Consider the following 26540-nt stretch of genomic DNA (forward strand, 5'->3'; position numbering starts at 1 on the left):
CAAAAATCAACTTAGTTAATTCATATAGGGGTCGTACAAACCACACTGTAAAACTTACAAATTTTTATAATTTATCGGAACAAACAGATTTAATTGCACCATTATGTTTTCATATTGAAAAGGGGACATATCGGTCCACGTTATGGCATAGCCCCCATATAGCTGTACCCCCAAATATTAGATATTTTGGAAATTTTTGTGTACTTTCGGTTCCCATTGGGCAGTGAATATTCCAACTATATTGGTTCATTTTTATTGTAGTCCCTATATAACGCTTCATTCCAAATTTTGGTATTTTGATGCTTTTGGGTAAATTTTTAACATATTTGTCTGTAATTTGGCATTTTTTCTTCTCATTGGGTAGTAAAGCCTTTCGTAAAACTGGAATCTTTTCGGCATTTAAACTGGTTTTGTGATTTCGAGTTATGTCAGTAATAACTTAATATTTTTTTCGTCCATATTTAGTTAAGTGCTACTTTTTTAGTATTGTATGCGAATCAACCTATTATTATAACATGCGACAAAAAAATTGCAACTCTTACAGTTTCTTACATCAATCATAGACTAATGAAGATATAGACGACGAAATACTCAAAAAATGCGCGGTAAAGTGAATCAAAACAAAAAACTCAAAAATGTTTAAAGACGTTTTTTGGGGAAAATGGCCTATTTTTCTTTAATGTTTTTATTTGAGGATATAGTTTGTGCTTAAAACTAACTATATTTAGTGACATTCCAAATTAAAAGGTTCAAACATTTAAGTAAATCGGCATTTAATTCAAAGAGGACGGCAGACTCAATTCAGAGAGGACTGATGAGAGCATTTCGTCTATATTTTCATTAGTCTATGCCTCAATGCTAATAAACCGTTATTTTTAATTTTGTTTTGTTCCAATTCGTAATAAATTGGTAAAAAATTGCACTTGCCTTTAGTTGCACAAATATTTTATTTAAATTACTAGTTGTATTAATTAGCCATAATTTCGATAAAGATGGCACCAGATAAGTTCGGTAAAGATTTACGAAGACATATTGTTGAAGATTTCAATCAATGAATTTCTCTAAAAGAACTGTAATTAAATACAATGTGCAAATATCATCTGTTTCTCGAATTTTATCATGTTAAAAAAACTAAGTCTATGGAGGTTATCAGCAAAGGCGGTCGGCCTCGAATAATTAACAAAAGAACCGATGCGTTACTTGTAAGAGCGATTAAAAAATGTCCTTTTAAATCGGTTCCAGCATTGGTAAAAGAATTTAATATTCCAGAACTATTTCGACGTCTTATTGACACCAAATTAGGTTCGTTCGTTTACTTTCCCAGTAATATTTACTCAGTAAGAATTTGCAGAGAGTAAATACGAATTTTTCCTTTTCAAGAGAGAAAACTGCAAAAAGTAAACGAACAACATCCAGTAAAAAGATTGTTTCGACACAGCTGATTAAAACAACAAACAAATTGGCGCAAACTAAAAAACAGCATTTTTATTAGAAAAATGGATAACAAGCGGAAAATTGATGTTGTTTGTTCCCCACAAACATTTAAAAGGGTTGTGACCTGTTATTCCTGTATCTGCAATTGATATTGGGGTGGACATAACCGATGGTGTTCCAGACATGTTAGGGATGCACACTTTTTTGTTTGGATTTGGAACCTAAAAAATCGTTCGCCAATTACACTTGTGTTACCTTTTTTTTAAATACTTGCATTTTCTTCATCCATTTTGGTATTTAATGATACAAAATCAAAATAATATTCACAAAACAATCAATTTTCTTGAGAACAATTTTTTGTTTGTTTACAAAACATAACAAAACAGCTGATTAAATATCAGCTGATGGTACAAGAAAATTCTTACTGAGTAAATTTTCCTTGTAAGAATTTGCAAATACTCAGTAACACAACTGTCAAATATGCTCTCTCAATTCACTCTCTTTTACTGGAATTTTGGGTAAACGAACAACATTTTGTAATTTGTACAAATTCGTACAAATTATTGAGTAAACGAACGAACCTATTGTTAGATTATCGACCAGCTAAGAAGCCTCTTATGCCATGTTCTGACGGGCATTCGAACAACGTAGTTCGCTCTCAGAATTACGTACATGAATTAACCCGTTCATACAACACTATTCTTAATTCATGTCATCAGGGTTTTTTATTTCAAACTTTTTGTTTCTTGTTTTACACCAAAATTGTAACATATTTGCATGAAACGCATATGGATCTAAATAGAAAAAATAAACTATAATATCAACCCCTATCTCTTTACTTTTAATTCATGTTTTCCATTTTTTCTGAAAATATTGTTGTTTTCAATACATTTTTATATTTTCTCAACTCAAATGTGACATTTAAAAAATTGGAGAATTTTTGTTTGGGTTTCCCCACTTTTGTTTTTCGTTTTGTACGGTAATTAGAACCAAGGGGAAAGAAATGCATATTGCATTATGTAGAAAACAAAATTTACATCCTTTTGCATATATAAAAACTAGAATTTTGTTTACTTTTCATTCATCATTTTCAATTTTACTGAAAAAGTTTGACAAATTTTCGATAAATTCTCTAAATTGTTAGAGATGGGACAAAATTCTTGGTGATTCAGAGAATGATTCGAATTGAACAACGTACAAAAGTCGGTGTTCGCTCAGACAATTTTGTATGGGGAACTAAGTAATTACTTCATAATTAAGGGTCGAACAACGAATGAGAGAGCGAACAACGCTCGTCTGTACATGGCATTATATCAAAGCATAATCAATTGAAACGAATACAATTTGCTCAAGAACAGACAGTGAACCAATGGAAAAACGTTCTTTTCAGTGACGAATAAAAATTCAATATTATTGCTAGTGACGGCATAACTCGTGTTAGACGACCAAAGGAAAAGGAGTACATAAAGAATTTTGTGTGAAGACTGTAATGCCATGTACAGACGAGCGTAGTTCGCTCTCTCATTCGTTGTCCGACCCTTAATTACGAATTAATTACTTAGTTCCCTATACAAAATTGTCTGAGCGAACACCGACTTTTGTACGTTGTTCAATTCGAATCACTCTCTGAATCACCAAGAATTTTGTCCCATCTCTAACAATTTAGAGAATTTATCGAAAATTTTTCAAACTTTTTCAGTAAAATTGAAAATGATGAATGAAAAGTAAACAAAATTCTAGATTTTATATATGCAGAAGGATGTAAATTTTGTTTTCTACATAATGCAATATGCATTTCTTTCCCCTTGGTTCTAATTACCGTACAAAACGAGAAACAAACGTGGGGAAATCCAAACAAAAATTCTCCAATTTTTTAAATGTGACATTTGAGTTGAGAAAATATAAAAATGTATTGAAAACAACAATATTTTCAAAAAAATAAATGGAAAACATTAATTAAAAGTAAAGAGATAGGGATTGATATTATAGTCAGGAGAAAGTTAATTATTTTTTCTATTTAGATCCATATGTGATGCACGCAAATATGTTACAATTTTGGTGTAAAAAAAGAAACAAAAAGTTTGAAATAAAAAATCTCTGATGACATGAATTAAGAATAGTGTTGTATGAACGGGTTAATTAATGCACATAATTCTGAGAGCGAACTATGTTGTTCGAATGCCCATCAGAACATGGCATAAAACATGTAATTTAACTGCTGATTTTTTCACTTTCTGTAATAATTTTATTTTAATAAAATATTAAATGTTATGTTAATATAAATACAGTATTTTTCGGTTAATTGACCCTACGGTTAATTGGTTTCCCCGCTTAATTGAACCACATGATGGGTCAACAAAATATTGCATACGAAAACACATGTAAATTTCCTCGGATAATTAATCCCTCTTAATTGATTTTCCCGTTTAATTGGTTCAAAATTCATGTAATCGAAAATAAATTTCAAGTTATTTTTCACTGGTTAATTGTATTATTATTGAAAAAAATCTGGCATTTTTATAGGTCCGTGGTTTATTTTGAGAATATGCACAGAATCACTTTCTGAGTCGATTTATGCATGTCCGTTCATCTGTTGATGTTAAACTGTAAACAAAAGTACGGGTCGCATTTAAAATCCGATTTAGATGAAATGTGGACACCAATTTTTTTCGGCACAAGGTCGAAACCTATTCAAATTGAGATAAATCGGTTATATATATAGCTCCTGTATATATTTTCGTCCGATTTTAGGTAAATGGTGCACAAAAGCCCCTATATATCTTTCGATTTGCAGGTAATTTGGAATAGCGTACTGAATTGAGTCTAGAATGATGTGTGCTGAGTTTCGTGAAAATCTGTTCAGATTTAGATACAGCCTCCATACATATTTTCTAAATTTAGTCTAGAATGATTTGTGCTATGTTTCGCGAAATTCTTTGACAACAATATTAGAAATTAATTTCACCCAATAATGCGTGATTTCTGTAATTGAACAAACAGTTCAATTATGCGGGTATCGGATAATTGGTTCCTCGGTTAATTGAACCAAAAAATGTGCAAATTTTGATGTGCAATTAACCGAAAAATACTGTATTGTAATAATTTTATTTAAAAATGTTATTCCTTCCGATGAGAATTTCTCTGATCTAATTGTAAAACAACAAAATGTAAACGAATCTATTCATCTCTCATACTCTGCGATCAAACAACTGTTGCTCTGTTACGCAGCAATAACAACAACACGACATAATGCATTTTTTTCATGAGAGCATCGACAGAGAGAAGATACAACGACACATCAACAGCAAACCGATTTAAGGAAAGCAAATTTACACAGCCAATCAGGCTGAGTCAAGCAGTAGTATAACGAAATGCAAAGCAAAACAAAAGCCAATAAGGAATCTTATAAAACAGCAACAACAACACACCACACAGAAATAAAGACAAGTAAAATGGCAAACAAACAAAATTGAAAATAAAGTCAAAATTGCGTTATGACGTCACATAAAAATGCAGTCTGCAGTCGTTTGTAAACAGTGTGAACAACAACAACAACGAACGAGGAATGAACGAGAGCAACCTATAAAATAAAGGTCAATGACCGACCTTCGACGAAAGACATGCGAATGAATGTGCACACAGAAATGAAAGGCTCACCACACAACACGCTCTCTCATGCACAAAAAGGCAGCAGCAGCAGCAACAACACCACAGAACTGCAAGCACTTGAGTAAGTTAAACAAGAACCAACAATTATTATTGGGATACAAGGTGGAGAGTGTGATTTTGATGAGTGTGGAGAGAGAATGATAGGCTGCCTGGCCACAAATAATTGTGAAAAAAAGTTTAATTGTTACTTCAAACAAAAGGCTAAATAAAGAATGGCGAGTCTATTTCTTGTTTCTATTATTATTTTTGGACAACAGATAAAACCATAGAAACAAAGCGGCTAGATACTAGACTGGACTGGTTCCATACAAGTTTGACAAAGAAACAACACACAGAAAAAGAATTATACAATCTTATCTGCTGCTTATTTCTTTTAAAACATAATTTCTAAAAATATCACTCAATAGCAAATGTCTATGTAAATGTTTGTTCCAAACCTATTCGTCTAGATGCAACATGTATGAAAGCTCAACTATTTACAGTATCTGTGTTCACTCTATTGATGATAAATTCTAATGAGAAATTAGTTGGGTGTGTGGCTAAATGTGTCAGTGCCTATCACCATCGCATAGCTACACAGTGTGTGTATTGCTACAACGGGAAAACATGGCGCCGTGGCTTAGTTGGTTAAAGCGCCTGTCTAGTAAACAGGAGATCGTGAGTTCGAATCTCGCCGGGGCCTAATACGAGCGATGTGAAGGGATTGTTGTGCTCCTTCATGTTTTTTCGTTATTTTTTATTGAAAATTAAATTAAAAATTAATAATATTTTGGGATAAAATGTAAAATGAACTAACTAATAAAATATTCTTTTTAATAAAAATAAGACAAATAATAAAAATATTAAAATTAACAATACAAAATTACTTTCGGTGACTAATGAAAAAAAATGCCATAAACAGCCTAACTAATAAAACACTATGTTTTACTATATTTTTTTACTATAATTAATTTTAAAACTTAAAGTCCCCATAAGTTGAAGTTTTTATTCGGTTAGTTTTGATTCGATTATGATTCGGTTCGAGTTATGCAAGCTCGATTGAATTTTTATATGTTAAATAAAAATTAAATTTCATACATTTTTTTACAAAAGCAGAATAAATATTAAATTAAAAATGCTATAATCACTAACAAATTATTTCCGTTGAGATGTAAAAACTGAACATGGTATGCAAATAGCATAAATAATAAAATAATATTTTTTTTGTATAGGTAATAAAAACTGCATAATATCATAAATCGATCAAAACTTTTGTATGGGGAGCCATAGTAAATTTTTGGTTCGAAAAGTTTACATCCAATGAGAACTTCAAATATCAAATAAAAGCAAATTTGTCTGAAATGCGTGCCAAAAACCTAAAATACAGAGTAATGGTGGCTAATGTTGTATGGGGACCACGCAACTTTTGGCGATACAGTACTTTTCAGTCTGTCCATTCTATTTTCCACTCTGTTTTTTTATATATTTTAAACTGGCATGGCATTTAGTTTCCTGGCAACTTCTATGAATGTAAAAAAATTTAAATTCATAGAAGTTGCAAAATTGGGTAAAGGTTTTTTTTTTTGGGTTTTATATTATGTGTGGAGAAAAAAATTAAATTATTAAAAGACTATAAACAAAATGGAATGGATGTAGACAACTGAGCGCCAAATACAAAATGCATACTTCAACAGCTTATAAAATAGTAAAAATAGTTGTAAAATTAAGGTGCTTCATAGATGGTTTAAAGAATGCGTGGCCAGAAACAATGGTGACTGGCCTGTTGAAGAATGTCATAATAATTCCCATGATGAAGAATACACTATATATATATATATATATATATATATATGAATTTGTTTTTATTAAACTTTAATTTTATTTAAAAGAAAATTACATACGTTGTGTATAGTCCATAACACGTGTTATATCAGGATTCATAAACTCCATTAAAGGGCTTAAAACGAAATTTGGATATAGTCCTAATTCGCTTATAGTCCACAAAAATTGTGCAACTATAGTAGTGGACTATAAACGAAAACTACAGTATTGCTAATTTTTGATATAAAGATTTTCTACTCAATAAGGATACAAATTATTAACCTACAGCAAATTTTTGGGCTGTGACCATAACTACCACTGCTCAGGTACAGTTTTTTTAGATGATTTATTGGTCGTTTTATGAGTGTGATCATATTAAAAAAGGCAAAAAATTCATCGCGTTTTTTATGGTAAGGCCCCGGCGAGATTCGAACTCACGATCTCCTGTTTACTAGACAGGCGCTTTAACCAACTAAGCCACGGCGCCTACACGGGTTAAGGTGCCGAAAATGCCTTGAAGACATTAATACGTTCATGGACGTGAGTCCTATAGCATTAATTTTATGCTGTAGCATAATGCGTCCGCGAAGTTATTAAACGGAATAATGTGTGTATGGTCATGAAAGTTCGGTGGGTATTGATTTTTTTTTTCATTTTTGGAATTGAAAATTTTGACGAAATCAGCAAGGCTGGGTTTATTAATTTCCAAAAAAATTGTGAAAATTGTGGTGATATAAATTCGGCAATTTTCCTTGCGCTAATTCTTGATCTATTCCCCTACTGCAATAATGACTAGTTATTAATATTGACTTCGATATCATAAAGGAAAGAATTGTTATCATAGTAAATTGTACATTCTTGCAGGTTGTGAAACAGACCATCTATGTGTAGGGGCAATATGGGTGAGTTGATGACATTGGCATGGTCGTGAATTACATTCGACAATTTTCCTTCCGCTAATTCTATGTGTAAGGGCAATAGGGTTGAGTTGTATGTGATTGCCTAGTATCAATCGAGGCTTATTGGATTGTTCTACCAACTTACTTTTGTTATTCTGAGAAAATAATTGAAGTCGATTTATAACACATCTTTTCAATAAAGTTTCTTAGAACAATGTTCACGTCAAAATGATATGGATATTATTTTCAAGAATAACTATCACACTTATTGTTTCAGTGTATTTTTTGATACTATTTTCGAATCCCGATTGATGTCAACCATGGCATTTTAGAATTTTTACAATTTTTTTTTTTTAAATATGTGGAACAATTTTTCATATCGGAGTGCTAATCTGAATATAATTTTATTTATTAATTACAAAATTTATTAAAACACCTTTAAAATAAACAAAAAAGAGGAAATTCTAACTTGTTCTTCCCTCATCTGTATAGGCCCCGGCGAGATTCGAACTCACGATCTCCTGTTTACTAGACAGGCGCTTTAACCAACTAAGCCACGGCGCCATCTTGTATAACGGTACAATTTTTAGTGCCAGATACGGGAGTTTCGAATTACTTTTGTTATCGAAAGACAACAAGAAGTAATTTTCTACGTATCTCTATTGTCGTCAGCAGATTTTTGTTAGTGATTGTCGTGAGCAGTTTATTAATTTTGTCACACTTCAAAAGAAAAAAAAAACAAGTTTTTTTCTGAATGATAACAACAACAATAAACAAAAATCAATGTCTTCGTTGCACACACATTTTTTTATTGTTTTTAGAAAAAAGTGATTTGTTTACAAAATTGAATTGATTTTTTTTTTGGGAAATTTGCTCTCTATCTTCAATGAAGTGAATTTCGATTTATATTGAAAATCATTGAAAATGGTCGCCAGATGGCGCCGTGGCTTAGTTGGTTAAAGCGCCTGTCTAGTAAACAGGAGATCGTGAGTTCGAATCTCGCCGGGGCCTATCTACTGAGGTACTTACTTTTTTATTCTTGGTTTCTTTTATTTTTGAGGAATTTTTCATTATATGGAAAAAAGGAGGATTTGCGAAGGAGAGGTAACAATCATAAAAATTTGTCGCTATTGAATTTATTCGAAAATAGAAAATAGTTCGCAATATATTTTTTATAATATATTAGAGGCAACTCTCCTACAGAAGGAAATTCACCTACAAAATAATAACCGTATAATGAGCGTGCTGTATAAGATAGATATTCGTCGGCTATAAACCCCTATTCCATAGAGAATATGATCGACTGTAGTAATATATATTTAAATGAGCATTTTTTGGATTTTTTGTTTAGAAAAAAATAGACTTATTGGGACTTTGAATTATGTAATTAATTATTATTTACCTCCTAAGGGTTACCGCGATAAAATACCTCCACACCATCAATCAAATTATTCAATACGATTTTATATAGCATATGCATACATGTATGTATGGTCGAATTTTTAATTCCATTGATCGGAAGTTACGTGGGTTTTTTACCCTCACATTTTTTTTAATTTTATTTAACCGATGCCACACAACAAAAATTAATCAACATCTGTTGTTGATAGGCCCCGGCGAGATTCGAACTCACGATCTCCTGTTTACTAGACAGGCGCTTTAACCAACTAAGCCACGGCGCCACACATTATATTTTCAGAATTGTTAAAAATAAATTTTTTTTATTTGGAATTTTTACTAAATTTAGAAAATATTTTTAAAGAATTGAATTTTCGGAATTTTAAAATTTTTTAGAGTGAAATATTTTCCATAGAGATTTTTATTAATTTCACTATAAATTCTATTGAAATTGTATTATTCAAAAATATGTTTATAGCGCGTAGGCGCATGGCGCCGTGGCTTAGTTGGTTAAAGCGCCTGTCTAGTAAACAGGAGATCGTGAGTTCGAATCTCGCCGGGGCCTACTTCGGAAGAGGTTTTTTCGTTTTTCAGAAATTTCTGTAATAAATCGTTGGTCAGTTTTTCATGAGGCATCCGATATAATATATATATATATATAGTTCAAATTCTTAAATAGTTCCTCTACTACAAATTATTATTTTTTTTTTTTTTTTGAAAATTGTAAAGCCCAGTCGAAGGTCGTTTAAGTAATGAAAGACAATTTCCAGATTGTCAAAGGAGTAGAATCTGCTTCTTATCAATGTTCAACCAAATAATTCTCAAATTTATTTCAATAATATGTATAAAGCATTAAAAATGTCTACTACAATTTTTTTTTTGTATATTGTAATTTTTAATGAATTTATTGGAATTTTAGATCCAAAATACGGCTCTCCTTAGTATTTCAATTTCCAATATAATCCCTGGCAAATAATTTCCATTATCTATTTCCGCAGTTCCCAACAAACTTGGCTGAAATAATTTTGCCCGCGGTGCATATGGCGCCGTGGCTTAGTTGGTTAAAGCGCCTGTCTAGTAAACAGGAGATCGTGAGTTCGAATCTCGCCGGGGCCTAGCAACAACTAGGGTTGTAATTTTTTTGACAGATTTATTTGAAAAGTAAAATTTTAAAGGATAATATGTGGACCAAATATATTTTTCATGCTAGATTAACCTCATTTTTTCGATTTTTTTCTTTATTTGAAAAAGTTTCTAATGAAAAACATTTATTACATTTTTTTTAATTTTATGAGTTAAATAAAAATTTCGAAAAAATCGAAATTTATTTGAAGACGTTTCTAATGAAAAATATTTCTTATAGTTTTTTTTTCAATTTTGTGCGTTGGAAAGAAACTTAGGAAAAATTAATTAATTTAATTTTTCAATACAGGGCTTGGATAAATTTCAAATAATTTTATAAAACATTTTTTTTAATAATATATGTAAATGTTTTATTAACATATATTATTAAAAAAATTAAATTGAAAAAATTTTTTTCTCATTGATTTGTTACATTCAATGTCTCGTTGTATCTATAATTCCCATTATATTTTTCTTGAATTAAAAAAACTGTATGTTTTAAAACTGTAGCCGTTGTGCCAAATGGCGCCGTGGCTTAGTTGGTTAAAGCGCCTGTCTAGTAAACAGGAGATCGTGAGTTCGAATCTCGCCGGGGCCTACTTCGAAAGAAGATTTTTTTTCTTGCAGAAATTTTTGTATTTCTTTTCTTTTTGTCAGAAATTTCTGTAATGAATCATCGGTCAGCTTTATACCCGGCAGATATGAAAATTGTTATTTATTCTGACGATATCTGAGAAGAAAATTCCCTTAGAAAATATCAGGGAAATCAAATTACCAACCACTTTGAGTACTGTACTCAAAGGATGTTATTCTGTATTAAAGAATTAAGCATTATATGTGGCAAATTTGAAAATGTGATTTATTCTGACAATATTTGAGAACATAATTTTCATATGAAATTTAAGGACCCAAAGGTGAAATGAAATCAATGATGATGATCATAGAATATGATCGAAATATTGGAGAAGAAAATCAGTAAAAAACTTTTGTTTTTATTTTCCTCTAACCTCAAGCCAAACTATTTAAAAAAGGAAATTTTCGATATTTAAAAATCTATTGATCGTAACTGAAGAAAATTCGGGCTTAATTTTCTAGAGAAAAATATGTTGTTTTGTGTTTCGTATCTCATTGCTTCAACTAACTTTACAAATAATTCTCATTATTGTTTTCCTATATACATAACATAATTGTGTGAAATAAATCCATGGCGGACTCAAATGGCGCCGTGGCTTAGTTGGTTAAAGCGCCTGTCTAGTAAACAGGAGATCGTGAGTTCGAATCTCGCCGGGGCCTGATCGAAGTGAATTGTTTTTTTTTATACCTTCCACAGTAGGTTGAAGTTTATATTAAATTTGTCATTTAGTTTTCATAATAACGAAGTATTCACCCGAGAAGACTTTTTTTTGAATTTCTTATCAAAAAATATTGAAATCTTAATTTAAAACATTTTCTTTAACTGATTTGCATCATTCGTTGTATAAACGTGTGACAATTCCCATTATGATTTTGTGCAATGAAAAATATTTATGTTTGAAGAATTGGTGACCCGTGGCCATATGGCGCCGTGGCTTAGTTGGTTAAAGCGCCTGTCTAGTAAACAGGAGATCGTGAGTTCGAATCTCGCCGGGGCCTGATCTAAGTGGAGTTTTTTTTTTATTTTAGTAGTATTATTTTATTTGTCAGTATAAATTTTTAATTTGATTATTATTTTATTTATTAGTTAAAAATTTTAATTTTATTATTTTTAATTTGTGTTTTTTTATTTTTATAATTAATGTACAGTAAAAACTCGCTATTCGGATTATCCGGATTGATTGCAGACCCCAATCCGGATTACCGAGATTTCCGGATTATCGAGTTTTATTAATTGGTTTAAATTTATATTAATTTGGTGATAATTTAATTATTTTTATGCTTTTATTAAAAATGAAATTTATTCATTTCAAAAATATGAACTTTGAATATAATAGGTACCATTTTCAATTAAATTTGCAACGATTTTTTTATCAAAATAAAAAGTAACGTATCTTTACAATCCGGATTTTTGAGTCAAATAGGTCAATCAATCCGGATTATAGGATACGCAATGGGTTGTGAAATGCAGTCCGGATTACCGAATAATCCGGATTGTCGAGGTTCGGATTATCAAGTTTATACTGTATATACTTTTCAATATAATTTTTATTTTAAAATATGACCACCAAAAATAAATTAGCCATTTTCCACAACCACACAACAATTGAATTACGACGCACAGGCCATGTGAAGTAAACTAATTTTAAATAAATATTTTCCCAAAACACAACATACAAAAAACTGAAATTTAATTCAATTTAAATATACACCAAACACCATAAGTCAAAAAATTTAATTATTTGTAACTATGAATCCGGTGATACTATTATCCTTCGTATATCATTTCCTAGCTCCATGGATTTTTATGCGACGAAAAAAAAAATATTCCCAAAACGCTGGCGAACCCCCCACTAAGCCATAATACAGAAAAATAATTAAATTAGTGTTGTTTATAAATTGAATTTATTTTCAAATTGATGATGGACATCCGGTGAGATTTTATTCACCATGGTGTCTAGGGGTAGGGCGGGAGTGAGAGAGGATAAAATCCGTCAATATTGTAATAAAAAAAGGACTCTGTGTTTATCCTTGTTTTGTTTAAATCTCTAGAGTCATCATCGTCATCATGGTAGAGAAGATAATTGATATTGAGGTTGTCGTGTTTTTTATTCTTCTTTTCTACACTAAGTTGATTATTGGTGGTACAATAGGGATAATGCTATCCACTAATGGAGTGACCGCCACAATCAAAATTAATCAAATCAGTATTGGGTGTTTTTATCAGAGGATTTCATAATGAAAATACAGAGGAAGAAAAATGTGTTGGAAAGGAAAGAGGAGCTTTGGAGCTCATCCCATTTATTACTGCTAGTTATCGATATGGTATTTGTTTTACAAAATTGTATTTGTCTTACAAAATATTTGTCTTTTAATAGAAATCCTTGAAACTTACCGTTTTTACAACTTGATTTAATATAGCCGCCTTATCCGGTTTGCTCGAGGTTGCATCACCGCGTCTGTTAAGCTGTAAAAATTCGGATAGTTGCTCGATATAATTATTTTCCAATTCACGACGTCGTTTCTCATTGTTGCATTTGTTGATTTGGGATTGAGGCTAGAAAATAAATAAATAACATTAAAAATAGTTTTCAAGGATGTTTAATATTTTTTAAAGGATTATCCACAGAAGTGTGTTTTTTAAATATACACAGGCGTGTTTTTTTTTTAATTTTAAAGGACTATACATAGGAGTGGATTTTTTAATTTAAAAATATTTGTAAAAGGGCTTTCCACAGGTGTGGATTTTTTAAAAATATTTTTAAAGGACTATCCAGAGGCGTATTTTAAATAGACTATCCACAGGCGTGGAATTTTTTTAATATTTTTTAAGGACTTTCCACAAAATATTTTTCGCAGTCTACCCTTAGGCGTAGATTTTTTTAAAAATATTTTTTCACAGTCTACCCTTAGTCATTGTGTTCTTTATAAATATTTTTTTCAAAACTTACCAAATTCGCTTTTGAATCGTTTTTCTTACGTATTTTACGACTCGACGACGTCGTTGAATTGGTTGAGATCGGTGATGCCACCGCATTCATAATGGCAGGACGATGTAAAGCAGCAAAATTTGCTGCAGCAGCTTTATGCAGTGACGACGCTGGCGTCAACTGATTATTTTGATGTTGATGATGATTATGCAGCTGTTGTTGTAGATTTTGTGTTAACAAATTATTATTGTTGTTGTTAAATAAATTGTTAGAAATTTGATTATTTAGAAATAAATTTTGTTGTTGTTGCTGTTGTTGCAGATTAAATTGTTGCTGCTGCTGCAATTGAGATATACGGGTCAACAACAAATTTGCGGCAGCAGCTGTATTTGGCGAAACACGATCCGTGGCTGTGATTGGCGCCGTTGCTGCTGTTGTTGCTGCGGATGATGTCGATGATGAGGACGAAGAAGAAGTCGACGATGACGACGACGACGTGGATAATGATGAATTTAAAGAGGTATTGCCGTTGTTGTTGTTGCTGTTACTGCTGTTGTTATTGTTGTTGTTACCGCCACCACCTCCCACACTACCGCGACTACCACCAATAGTGGTGGGGAGGGGTACAACACCGGCTGATGTCGGTACGACCGGTGCCAGCTGTCCTAACCCCGTCGTTGATCCAGTATTGGAAACAGTTACAGCAGCTGTTGCTGCCGCCGGCGATGAACGTGGCAGATTGCAAATGTTTGTACGCCCGTTCCCCGGAGTTTGTCTACCACCACTAGGGCTAATGCCCCCCTCTGTTGCTGGGGACTTTGTGGATATTGTTGGGGTCGCCGCCGATCCTGCCGTTGATTGATTTCTTGAGGCAGTGCTAATGTTGCAGGCGTTCGAAGCAATTGTTGTGCTGGTTGATGTTTTAAGGGGAGAATAGCCGCCACCGATGCTGCTGCTGTTGATTGTGTTTTTGTTGCTGCTAGCAATGTTGTTGTTGTTGTTGGAATTTGTTGCACCAAATGTGTTCGGCGAAAATGTTGTTGTAGCAGTTTTTGCGTTTGTTGGTGGTGGTGATGATAATGACGACGACAATGTTGCCCAATGGTCTGGTAAATCACATGGGCCAAGCCTAAAATGGGGAGAAAAAATTGAAGAAGAAGAAGAAGAGGAGAAATATTAGAATTTATTAAAGACAACAAATTAAAAAAAAATATATGTATGTGTATATGTGATTTTTTACAAAAATTGTTTGAAGTTTACGAATTTTTAAAAAATATTCTTCAACGACTATTCATTGGCGTAGATTTTTCAAAAATATTTTTCAATGTGTTTTATAGGCACAGATTTTTTTTTAAATATTTTTTAAGTATATATATGGGCAATATTGCCAATTTTTTAACATAGCTGAAGCGGAGGTTCACCCCTTTATAACTCGGGAACTACTTAAGTATATGAACAAAAGTGAATAGTTTTGGGTTAATTGATCTGTCGTTGCAAACTGTTCATGATATTGACCTCCAAACTTTATTTTGGTGGAAGCTGTGCCTACTTTAATGTAAAAAAGTGTGTAAAAACACGTTGAGGCGAACCAGTTTTTTTATGTTCTCTATCGATTTGTGACTACGCCAGTCATTGCACGGTCTTCGTGTCAAAATAAAACTAGAAGCCAACAAAATGGGGACTACGCCCCTTATGTATCATTTTTCAAAATTTTAACTGCATCTACCTTTAAATGATGCTGACATTTTGAAGCTCGATTTTGAGTGTTTTTTTTAATTTTACTTCTAGCTTTAATACGCAAGCAGGAAGTTATAAAAATCGATTATAAGATTATTGTAGTCGCGAATCTGCGTAATTTGATATGTATTTTGTGTATGTAGTATGCACAGCTTCAGAGTAATACTCATCCGAAGTTGCGAATTTTGTGCGATCAAATTTCTAAAAAACCTATTTTTCGGGCCACATTTTTAGATCTGTCAACTGAATGATATGGGTACCCGCGATCATAAAGGTTTTTTACGTTTCGGATGATATAAAATCTTCTTCGTGAAAATCCATCTACTAGAACGGCGGGAACTGGCCTTCCAAAAACACGAAATTTGGCAAAAAATGTTTTTGAAAATATCGCGGATTTATTTGCGTTTTCTGTGTTTCATTTCCGCTTCAATAAATGACCTCATGCGGATTTTGATCTTTCTCGAAAAGAGAACTTTAAAAACTTCAGCCGAAAGAGAGATGTACGCAATTTATCTCAAAAATAGATTTTGCTGGCACATCCATGGTTCTTAATGGACCACATTGAAATGGTATAGATCGATGTATTTTTTTAGGGTGCACACCGAAATCGGATGCGCGTTAATGGCATATGGTGTTTTCGGAAATTATTCGCGTTTTAAGATTTTTTGGGTACTTCGATGTAACGTGCGGCACATCTTAGCCGTCAAATGAAATTTCGCAAAATATGTATGGATTGGAAGATAAACTTCAGTACTTCCTGGAAACCGCATGCGCATCAAATGATTTTGAGAATTACGCGATTTACACGCAATTTAAAATGTATATTTCATAATATTTTTTTATTTTAAGATTTATTCCTATTTATAGAATTCTAAGATTTATCGGAAGGGTCTTGATATAATCCGGAAGGCGTATACTTATACACAAAAAGTGATTATTATTATATATGTCAATTTTTCGGCGAAATTCGGGTAAAATAGCAGAAAAACCCCAACATTTTTTCTAAAATTTCTTGTATACAATTAAAAAAATAAATATGATGACATTATTTTTTCGATCCAAAAAAACAAATATTTTTCCTCAATATCTTGTTTTGTTGTCGCTGTGATTTAGAAACCGCTACACGGACTTGTGTGATTTTGATATCATTTGATTCATCGTGGTGTTTAGATTATGTAGATATTTTTAAATTAATTTTTAGGCGTGTGTATGTCATTAATATATTGAAAATATTGATGTAATCTGCTATATATTTTTTATTTTTCTCATATTTCGCGAATATGTGCAACTTTATCGTGATTATTATAATATATTCATATTCTTATTTTACGGAGGAAGATATATATCAACGTTTTTGGTCAATATAATAAACGGCGTAATTTTAAGATTTTTTTCTTATGCCCAAAATTAAAACCTCGATAACTTTTGCGCGCATCAACCAAAAATTTGATCGCGAACGGTTTCGGAGTCAGAACATTTTTCTCTATATGTATACCAAAAATCATTGATGTGCCACAAAAACAAAAAAGCGGATTTTTTGAAAATGGAATATTAAAAAATTGGCAATATTGCCCATATATATATATTTTTTTATTTTTTGAGAATATTTTCTTAGGGAATTTACTTACGTCAATTTTCAGGGAATTTAAGTCGTGAATTTTTAAGGAAATATTCGATTTCTTGAGAACGGTTTTTTTATAAACAATATTGGAGCCATTTTCTCACTTCCAAATTTTCCCATCACAATTTCGTGGTTTCGACCTCCCACTAACCACACGTCCTCCACGCTGCCCTCATCTACGTATTTTTTCCATAGTTTATTTTTTATCATAAAATTCGAAACAACCTGCATATTTTAGTTTTCTATTTCCCTTATCAACCGTTATTTTTATAAACAATGAGACAATGTTTCGCCACCACATTGTGGCTAGGTTTTGAAAACGACTGTTTGCTTAAAGCCTCTCCTTTGTTTCACCCATTCACTATCTATTTATCAGTTCACAAATTTAGTTTTGTGGTTGTTGTTATTAAATATATTGTTTCATTTAATTATAAAATTCTACTCAAGTTCCAAACTAAAATTTTGACACTAGAGTCTATTAGGCGCTTGTCTAGTGTCTAGTGGTTAGGAATTTAATTAAATTTGTTTCAGGGAGGGGGAGTTTATGTTGCTGTTATTTTTTATTTGAAAACTAACTCTAATATTGAGTTAGCATTAGAAGAAATATTACTTTAAAGTAATATGCAAAAATAAATGAAAATACTATGACGTTTTTAAAAGTGTGGTACATACTTTTAGGCACTCGGAATATTCGATATTAAGAATCACATGCAAACATTGTTTTTTATTATTTACCAGACTATTTTCTAATTGATTATCAGAGTGTATTTCTTCAAAGTCTAACCTTAGGCGTGGATTTTTTAAAAATATTTTTTAAGGTCTAGCAAAAGGGGTAGACTATCAGTAGGCGTGGATTTTTAAAAATATTTTTTAAGGTCTAGCAACAGGGGTGGACTATCAGTAGGCGTGGATTTTTAAAAATATTTTTTTAAGATCTTGCAACAGGGGTGGACTATCAGTAGGCGTGGATTTTTAAAAATATTTTTTTAAGGTCTTGCAACAGGGGTGGACTATCAGTAGGCGTGGATTTTTAAAAATATTTTTTTAAGGTCTTGCAACAGGGGTGGACTATTAGTAGGCGTGGATTTTTAAAAATATTTTTTTAAGGTCTTGCAACAGGGGTGGACTATCAGTAGGCGTGGATTTTTAAAAATATTTTTTTAAGGTCTTGCAACAGGGGTGGACTATCAGTAGGCGTGGATTTTTAAAAATATTTTTAAGGACTACCAGTAGGCGTGGATTTTTTAAAAATATATTTTTTAAGATTTTTTAAGGACTATCAATAAATTAATTTTTCTTTTTAAGGTGTAGCAACAGGGGTGGACTATCAGTAGGCGTGGATTTTTAATTTTTTAAGGTCTAGCAACAGGGGTGGACTATCAGTAGGCGTGGATTTTTAAAAATATTTTAAGGACTACCAATAGGCGTGGATTTTTTAAAAATATTTTAAGGACTACCAATAGGCGTGGATTTTAAAAAATATTTTTTATATATTTTTTTTTAATATTTTTTAATGACTATCAATAGGCGTGGATTTTAAAAAATATTTTTTTAATAGTTTTTAAGGACTATCAATAGATGTGGATTTTAAAAAATATTTTTTAATAGTTTCTAAGGACTATAAATAGGAGTGGATTTTTTAAAAAATATATTTTTTAAGGACTATCAATAGGCGTGGATTTTTTAAATATATTATTTAAGGTCTATTGGGAAGTCCATCAATAGTCGGGGATTTTTTAAAAATATTTTTTAAGGTCTATTGGGAAGTTCATCAATATTCGGGGATTTTTTAAAAATATTTTTTGTAGGTCTAAAAATATTTTTCGAGAGACTACAAAAGGCCCGGATTTTTTAAAAATAATTTTTAAAGGTTATGGTTTTTTAATATTTTTGTAGGGATATCTATGTTTTTTTCAATATTATAAGAGTCTGTTTTTTTTTACTTTTTATATTTTTCTTCTTGCTCAATAATAAAAAAAAAACAAAACAAATCACTTGCAACCTCTGTGCATTCTGACGATACCATAGGTAGCAGTAGTAGTCACCCCGGTTGGCAAGCAAAACAAAACGAACGATTCGAATCGAATACGTAACAAGAATTGTAAATATCGAAAATGGTGCCAGTAGGTCAACCAGACAAATTCTTAATGACGTTTGCAAAAAAAAAAAAAAATAAATAAATAAAATAAAAAAATACGAAATAAAAAGATACGATATTGTGTGTGCCCTTACAATTTGGTGTTGTTAAACAATAATAAAAAATCCGTTGTTATTTTTATGATAATAATAAAATAATTTATTTAACAAAAAGACAAATAAATGAAAAATTGCAGAATAGTTTTAAGTGATTTTTTGTTATTTTTTTATATTAGTACATTAACGAAAAAATAAATAAACAAAATAACAAGGTACAACAATTGTTTGCTAAATCCAAAAAGTAGACAATATTTTTCCAAAATAATATTTTTTTAAAATATATTGAAAAAAAACATTTGTCAAAATTCCGGCCTTCTTCAAAATGAGCCAGCCAATTATTGCCTACAACCAACTTCCTGTTACAATTTTTTTCTCGGTGGGGTTTTGTTGTGCTTCTTAGTTCCTTAGCTTTCGCTTATATTTATTTTGCAAATGTATATAATATATATATATATATACACTTGTATATACACATATGTATATTTATATGTAGGCTGAAATTACATGACTTGAATGTCTGGCTGGCTAGTTTTTGCCTGGCAGTGAAATAGATGCAAAGCACCTTCCTTCGCCCCACATTTCATGTTTTCATTTAAGTGGCCAAAACAATGCTTGAGGATAACTAATTTGGCTGTGGTTTAAGGCAAACATAAAGAAATTTAATTACATTGGCAAGGATCCAAAAGGGGATAAGAATTTTTAAATAAAAGGGGGAATTTAAAAACATTTCTTAAGGGACTATCCCACAGGGATTTTTTTTTTAAATATTTTGTCAATGTCTATCATGTATATTCTCAGGCGTGGATATTAAAAAATATATATTTTTTTCAACTGCCATCACGAGGCGTGGATTTTTTAAAAGTATTTTTTCAATGACTATCCTAAATATTCTCAAGCGTGGATATTTAAAGAAATATTTTTTCAATGACTATCCTAAATATTCTCAAGCGTGGATATTTAAAAAAATATTTTTTCAACTGCCATCCCGAGGCGTGGATCTTTTTAAAACAAATATCAGGTACTATAGAATATTCTCATATTCTCAGATATTAAAAAAAAAAAATACTTTTTCAAGGGCTATACCGAAGCGTGGATTTTTTAAACTTTTTAAGGAGTAGATTTTTTAAAAAAAACATATTAACATATTTTTGTAGAGACTATCCTGGTTCGTGGATTTTTTAAAATATTTTTTAAAGGACTATCGACAGGCGTCGATTTTTTAAAATATTTTTGTAAAGACTATCCTGAGGCGTGGACTGTTAAAAATATGTTTTCAATAATATTTTTTTTAAAGACTATCCTCTGGTGTAGATTTTTTAAAATATTTTTAAAGGTTTAAAAATACTTTTGTAAATACTATCTTGAGGCGTGGATTTTTTAAAATTATTTTGTCGCCTCTTACCTGATGTGTGGAATTTTAAAAAAATATTTTTATAAAGACTGTCCTAAGACGTGGATTTTTTAAAATATTGTTTAAAGGACTATCCTCAGGCGTGGATTTTTTAAATATTTTTTCAATGGATATCCTGAGTCGTGGATTGTTTAAACACCTTTTTTCAATGGCTATCCTGAGACGTGGATTTTTTAACATATTTTCCAATGACTATACTTAGGCGTAGCATTTTTTAAACATATTTTTTCAATGGCTATACTTAGGCGTGGAATTTTTACAAAAATATTTTCTTTCAATCATTTTAGGAAATTCTTTTTTAGAAAAAATTTTGCGTATGATGTCTTCCAAAATTTATCAATCATATGCACCATCGTAACCATAATTAAAATTAATCATACATAGTATACATTTTATGATTTTTATTTGAATATTAATTCAATTGTAAATTTTATAGTCGATCGTCTATTCACTTCTCTTCTTATGAAAAAATCTGTCACTTCATATTTACCTAATATTTTCATGAATTTATTTCCCCTCAATATTTATTTCGTTCAAATCGTAGCCAATAATTTCATATGACAAATGCGGTGAATGTCATTAGTCATAAATCTTCAGACTAAAAAACAAATAGTAGCAACAACAAATCAGACGGCAAAAAGCACAAAAACAACAACAAAATAAATAAATTACTCAAAATGTGAAAAATGTCACACCTACCAACAACACAAACACCGATGGATATCGAACATAACTGGATATGTGACGCAACAAATTTAAATATTGAAAATGTTCAACAGACCAAAAAACGCCCTGACTTTGATAGGCAACGAAAAAAATGGGCACCTGAGTATCAGATAACGTTTGGGGAGGAGGGTATGCGGGATAACGTATGATAAATAATAATTATAATTGTAGGTGATTGTGGTTGTTGTTGTCAGACCACTTAAATAATGCAAATCATTTATTTTAAATTGTATCCAAATTTAAACGCTTGTGACTTTGTCTACTATTCACTTCGATTTTGTGCAGGTAGATTTCTAGTAGTTCCCCATTTTTTCTAGTATTTTTATTTGCCAAAAAACAAAACAAATGTTGATTATTAGCTGGGGTGTTAGATTAATGTGCTACCTGGCAATGAGGATTGTGATTGAAAAAACAAGATAAAATAGATGTTAAGTTTGGCCGGGTCGAACTTTTTATACCCTTCACCATAAGATAGCCATTCAATATATCTGAAGTAGATCGATACTTTCATGCAATGGTAAATTGCGGCCCTGGAGAAAACGAAATACCAAACTACAGAAAAGCAGGTTGGAAATACCGAATATATGGGGGATTTACCTGAAATTTGACCGATTGTGTAAAATTTTAGTTGGGGTGTTTGTTGCCCATTGGGAACCCAAAATACCAAATTACAGTCAATTGGGTTGAAAAATACACTCAAAATAACTAAAATCGGAATCGGAAGTTATCGTTCTATGGGGGACTACCCTAAAATATATATCAATATTGATATTTTTTGGTAGGAAGGTTTGTTGCCCAATGATAACCCAAAATTCTAAATTACAGCCAATTCGGTTGAAACATGAGTTAAAAATATCGAAAATCGCAAGTTCCGCTATATGGGGCTATACCGATATTGAAAAATTTTGGTAGGAAGATTTTCATCTCAATGGTAAACCAAAATACTAAATTGCAGCCAATTCGATTAAACACTGTGCCCAGGACCCCCAAAATACCGAAAATCGGTAGAACGGGGACTACTCTAAAAATTGGATCAATATTGATCATTTCTGAAAAGAAGATTTACTACCTTATGAGAACCCCAAATACTAAATTACAGCCAATTCGATTCGAACTGATGTGGATAATTTTTGGAAGCAAGATTGGCTACCTAATGAGAACCCAAAATACTAAATAACGGCGAATATTGTTAAATGATGTACTCAGGCTCCCCAAAATACCGTCATTTTGGGATGTACCGTTATATGGGAACTACTTGAAAAAGTTGACCAATATTTATAATTTTTAGTAGGACGGTTTGTAACCCGCAATGAACCTGAAATACTAAATAACAGCCCATTAGGTTAAAAACGCGGTCAAACTCCCCAAAACATAGAAAGTTTGAAGGTATCGATGTATGGGGACTATCGTATTAATTGTTTTTGGCAGGAAGATCAAATACCCAGTGAGTACCAAAAATACCAAATAGCAGTAAATTTGGTTTAAAAAAACACCAAATAACAGCCAATTCGTTAGAAAATCTTGTTCAAAATCCTCCAAATGCCGAGTATTGGAGGTACCGTTATATGAGAGCTACCTTGAAAAATGGACCCATATTGATTATTTTTAGTGAGATGCTTTGTTATTCCACGAGGGATAACAAAGCATGCCCAAACTCCCCGGTTTATTGGCACGTTTTTCAAATTTTGTGGGGTACCCTTATATGAGGACTGTACCAAAACCTGGACCTATATATCCCATTTTCAATATCAGACATGTTGAGAGTATTATAAATATATGTGCATAATTTCCAAACTCTATCTTAAATATTTCAAGCTCCATCGTAATTTCAAAATATATGCATTGGACCTCCGAGGACCCAAGTCCGTCGAGGCTATAACCATACCCATATGATAGAGGCTATAACAAACTTATCTAATGACTATTTAAGATTTGCAGTAGTAATTCCCCCAGAGGCTATTTGAAACTAAGTCTAGTTAGTCACTTAAAACTAGTTATAGTTTCAACTCAAGACCACTGACGTATAGTCTCAGCCTGATGGCGGGTTGTTGCGGGTAGCTGACTAGCTTTTTTGTTGTTGTCGGAATATTTCTCATGTAATATCGGTTGTTTTGTTTGGCTGGCTAGTTGACTGTTTGATTGCTGTTGTTGTTATTGTTATTGCTATTGTTACTGGCGTCGATGATTGTTGCTTCGGACTGAGTGACTGTTGCTGCTGCTGCAGCTGCTGTTGTTGTTTCGTTGTTGACTGTGCTGTGGTGTGCCTCATTGCAAATCTGGGTCATGGATGAAAGAAAAAGCGCTCTAAAGTGGGTCATGAATATTGTTTCACTCACGTTCAAGTGTATTTCGAATTTTTTTCGTTTCGGTTTTTTTTGTGCAAAAAAATATTTTTTTTATTTTGCGTGCTATTCTCAGTTTTCGCTTTTTATATATTTAATTTATTATTGTTTTTTTTTTTTTTTGCAAAAAATACTTGACAAAATATAAAAATGCTTGTTATTGTATTGTGAGACCGGACCACATGATTCAATGTGTGTTTTTTCAGTTTCGGTTTTTTTGTCGAACATTATTATTTTGTATTGTTTTAATTTTTATTTTTTGTTTATTTTTTTTTTTTACAAAAATGTGTTGTTGTCTTACCCCTCAATTCAAGAGAATTTTGCTCACAATCGTATATAACAATTTGCCAATTGTTAACTAATTTCAGATTATATATGTACTTCTATTTATTGGCATAGAGTAATATATCACGCGTTCAACCACTTACAATTCTGAGATATAAATTTTTTGATTTACTTAAGTGTTTGGAATTTTATATAGGTTAAGTGTAATTACGTGGAACAAGTGAATCAAAATGTTTTGCTTGATATGAGGAAGAACCAAAAACAAATGTGAAGAATTTAAAAAAAAAAACAAAATTGTTCACCCCTATGAGAGAGCTTTATTTAAAAATAGTACAATTTATATATAGTTAGAAAAAATCCAAGAATGTAAAAATCTCAAATCTGGATTATTATATATTTTTTGGAAACCTCAAAGACCTTTTAAATAAAATATTTGTTGAGCCCCCCAAGCAAATCCTGGATTTTTAGAAAAATGTCAAACCTCTAATACCCATAGCGTGGATAATTTTTTAAATATCTATTTTCGAAACCTCAGACATAGGGTGGATTTTTAAAAAAAAATATTTTTGAGCTTTAGCAATGGCGTAGAAATTTTTTCTTAATTTTTTGAAACCTAGTCATAGTGGATATGTTTTTTTGGCTACCAAATGAGAAGCAAAAGTCCTAAATAACAATTCGGTTAAAAAATTTGCTCAGGCTCCCCAAAATACCGATATTTGGGAGGTAACGTTATATTGGGGATAACGTTATATGGGGATACCACCGAAAGATGACCAATATTTATAATAAAATCGAAATACCAAATTATACCTAATCAGTTATAAATAGCAAAAATCGGAGGAACCGCTTTTTGGTCACGTAGATTTTTTAAAACACTTTTTAGACTCTAGTCATAGTAGGGATGTTTTTTTAATCATAAGTCTGAATTATTGTAAATATTTTTGTAAATTTGAGGTTTTTAATAAAATATCCATAGCGAGGATTTTTTTAAATATTTTTGTAATAAAGAATTTGTTGAGCTCCCAAATCCATAGCATGGATTTGTTTAAATATGTTTCTCGAGACCTCAACCCTTAGTTATAATGTAAATAAAAAAAATAGTTTTAGAACCTGACACATATATATATATATATATATATATATTTTCAGAAATCTCAAACCCCAACAGATCTCCTGGATTATTTTTAAAACAATATTTTCTCAACTTGTATATTTTAAATAATATTTTCTCAACCTCCCAAAGACCTTTGTATGTGGACTTATATAACAGGGAAATTTTAAATATTTAAAGTTAAAATATTTATTTAAACTTAAAAAATTTTTCTACAGACCTCCAGGAAGTTGAGAATATTATCTCAACTTCTAATAGATTTTTAGAAAATAATTTTTGAGAAACATTTTCTCAACCTCCCAAAGACCTCTAGACGTGGATTTATAAAGAAATATATTCTCTTAGCCACCAACAACAAACGTTTTTAATATTTAAAAATAAAATATATAAATTTAAAATTAAAATATATTTTCCTACAGGCCTCTCGGCGTGGCCTGTAGGAAAATATGCAATTTTTCATATTTTCAACCTCCAAAAGAAATCTAGACATATATTTATAAAAAAAAAATATTATTTGTTTTTGCAAAATTGTAAGGCTAAATCTCTGTTTCTTGTTTTTATAAAAACAACTATTAATTAGTGGCCACTAACAATTTTAAATATCTATAATTTTAAATATTTATTTCAATAAATGTTAATTAAATTTCACAATAATGGAATTTTGAATACTTGCAAAAATATTAAACATGTTTGAATAAAATTTTTAATTTCATCAGATTTTAAAATTTCAATGCCAATTTTTTCTTCAACTAACAACTACTTCATTATGAAGTGTTATCAACAGTTACTTCTGCACATAAATTTCAATGTCAAATATGTGCAAAAAATTATTAAATATTTTTTCTTATGAAATTAATATGCAATGTACAATAGACTATCAAATGATATTTTTTTTATAACAAAAACAACTAAAATCACTAACAAGTAAAATAATTACCTATACATGTATTGTAACACCCAGTGCAATCAACAGACACAATACAGTCGAACAATGCAATAATGAATTCGTTCGAACCTAATTTTAGGGGTAACAAAAATATTAGAATTAAATAAATATTAAAAATCAACGCCTTACGGCTCAAAAATATTTAAAAAAAAATCCACACCTTATGGCTGAAAAATGTTCTTTAAATATGAGCACCTTATGTCTAAAAATATTCTTCAAAAAAATCCACGCCTTGTGGCTGAAAAATTCTTTAAATATCAACGCCTTATATCTAAAAATA

At 31.1% G+C, this 26540-nt stretch overlaps 1 protein-coding gene and 10 non-coding genes across 11 annotated transcripts in view; 7 read left to right on the forward strand and 4 right to left on the reverse strand.

Moving 5' to 3' along the window:
• LOC133332644 (serine-rich adhesin for platelets) overlaps positions 1 to 14788 on the reverse strand; it is a gene marked incomplete at its 5' end in the record, with an annotated part of 43074 nt that extends 28286 nt beyond the window's left edge. Inside the window, 3 exons of the mRNA XM_061541032.1 lie at positions 13351 to 13512; positions 13907 to 14055; positions 14458 to 14788. Of these exons, the coding sequence (XP_061397016.1) occupies positions 13351 to 13512; positions 13907 to 14055; positions 14458 to 14788 (642 nt within the window). The remainder of the gene's footprint in view (positions 1 to 13350; positions 13513 to 13906; positions 14056 to 14457) is intronic.
• Trnat-agu (transfer RNA threonine (anticodon AGU)) lies at positions 5712 to 5785 on the forward strand. Its single transcript has one exon. It is a non-coding gene; the product is annotated as a tRNA-Thr (tRNA).
• Positions 7317 to 7390, reverse strand: Trnat-agu (transfer RNA threonine (anticodon AGU)). Its single transcript has one exon. It is a non-coding gene; the product is annotated as a tRNA-Thr (tRNA).
• Positions 8293 to 8366, reverse strand: Trnat-agu (transfer RNA threonine (anticodon AGU)). Its single transcript has one exon. It is a non-coding gene; the product is annotated as a tRNA-Thr (tRNA).
• On the forward strand, positions 8740 to 8813 carry Trnat-agu (transfer RNA threonine (anticodon AGU)). Its single transcript has one exon. It is a non-coding gene; the product is annotated as a tRNA-Thr (tRNA).
• On the reverse strand, positions 9411 to 9484 carry Trnat-agu (transfer RNA threonine (anticodon AGU)). The gene has a single exon. It is a non-coding gene; the product is annotated as a tRNA-Thr (tRNA).
• On the forward strand, positions 9692 to 9765 carry Trnat-agu (transfer RNA threonine (anticodon AGU)). The gene has a single exon. It is a non-coding gene; the product is annotated as a tRNA-Thr (tRNA).
• On the forward strand, positions 10243 to 10316 carry Trnat-agu (transfer RNA threonine (anticodon AGU)). Its single transcript has one exon. It is a non-coding gene; the product is annotated as a tRNA-Thr (tRNA).
• Positions 10847 to 10920, forward strand: Trnat-agu (transfer RNA threonine (anticodon AGU)). The gene has a single exon. It is a non-coding gene; the product is annotated as a tRNA-Thr (tRNA).
• On the forward strand, positions 11542 to 11615 carry Trnat-agu (transfer RNA threonine (anticodon AGU)). The gene has a single exon. It is a non-coding gene; the product is annotated as a tRNA-Thr (tRNA).
• On the forward strand, positions 11881 to 11954 carry Trnat-agu (transfer RNA threonine (anticodon AGU)). Its single transcript has one exon. It is a non-coding gene; the product is annotated as a tRNA-Thr (tRNA).
• Positions 14789 to 26540: the final 11752 nt, after the last annotated feature.

The sequence above is a fragment of the Musca vetustissima genome, unplaced genomic scaffold (assembly GCF_032173495.1).
Source record: "Musca vetustissima isolate MV318-11 ecotype Yass unplaced genomic scaffold, APGP_CSIRO_Mvet_v1 utg3042, whole genome shotgun sequence".
NCBI lineage: Eukaryota > Metazoa > Arthropoda > Insecta > Diptera > Muscidae > Musca > Musca vetustissima.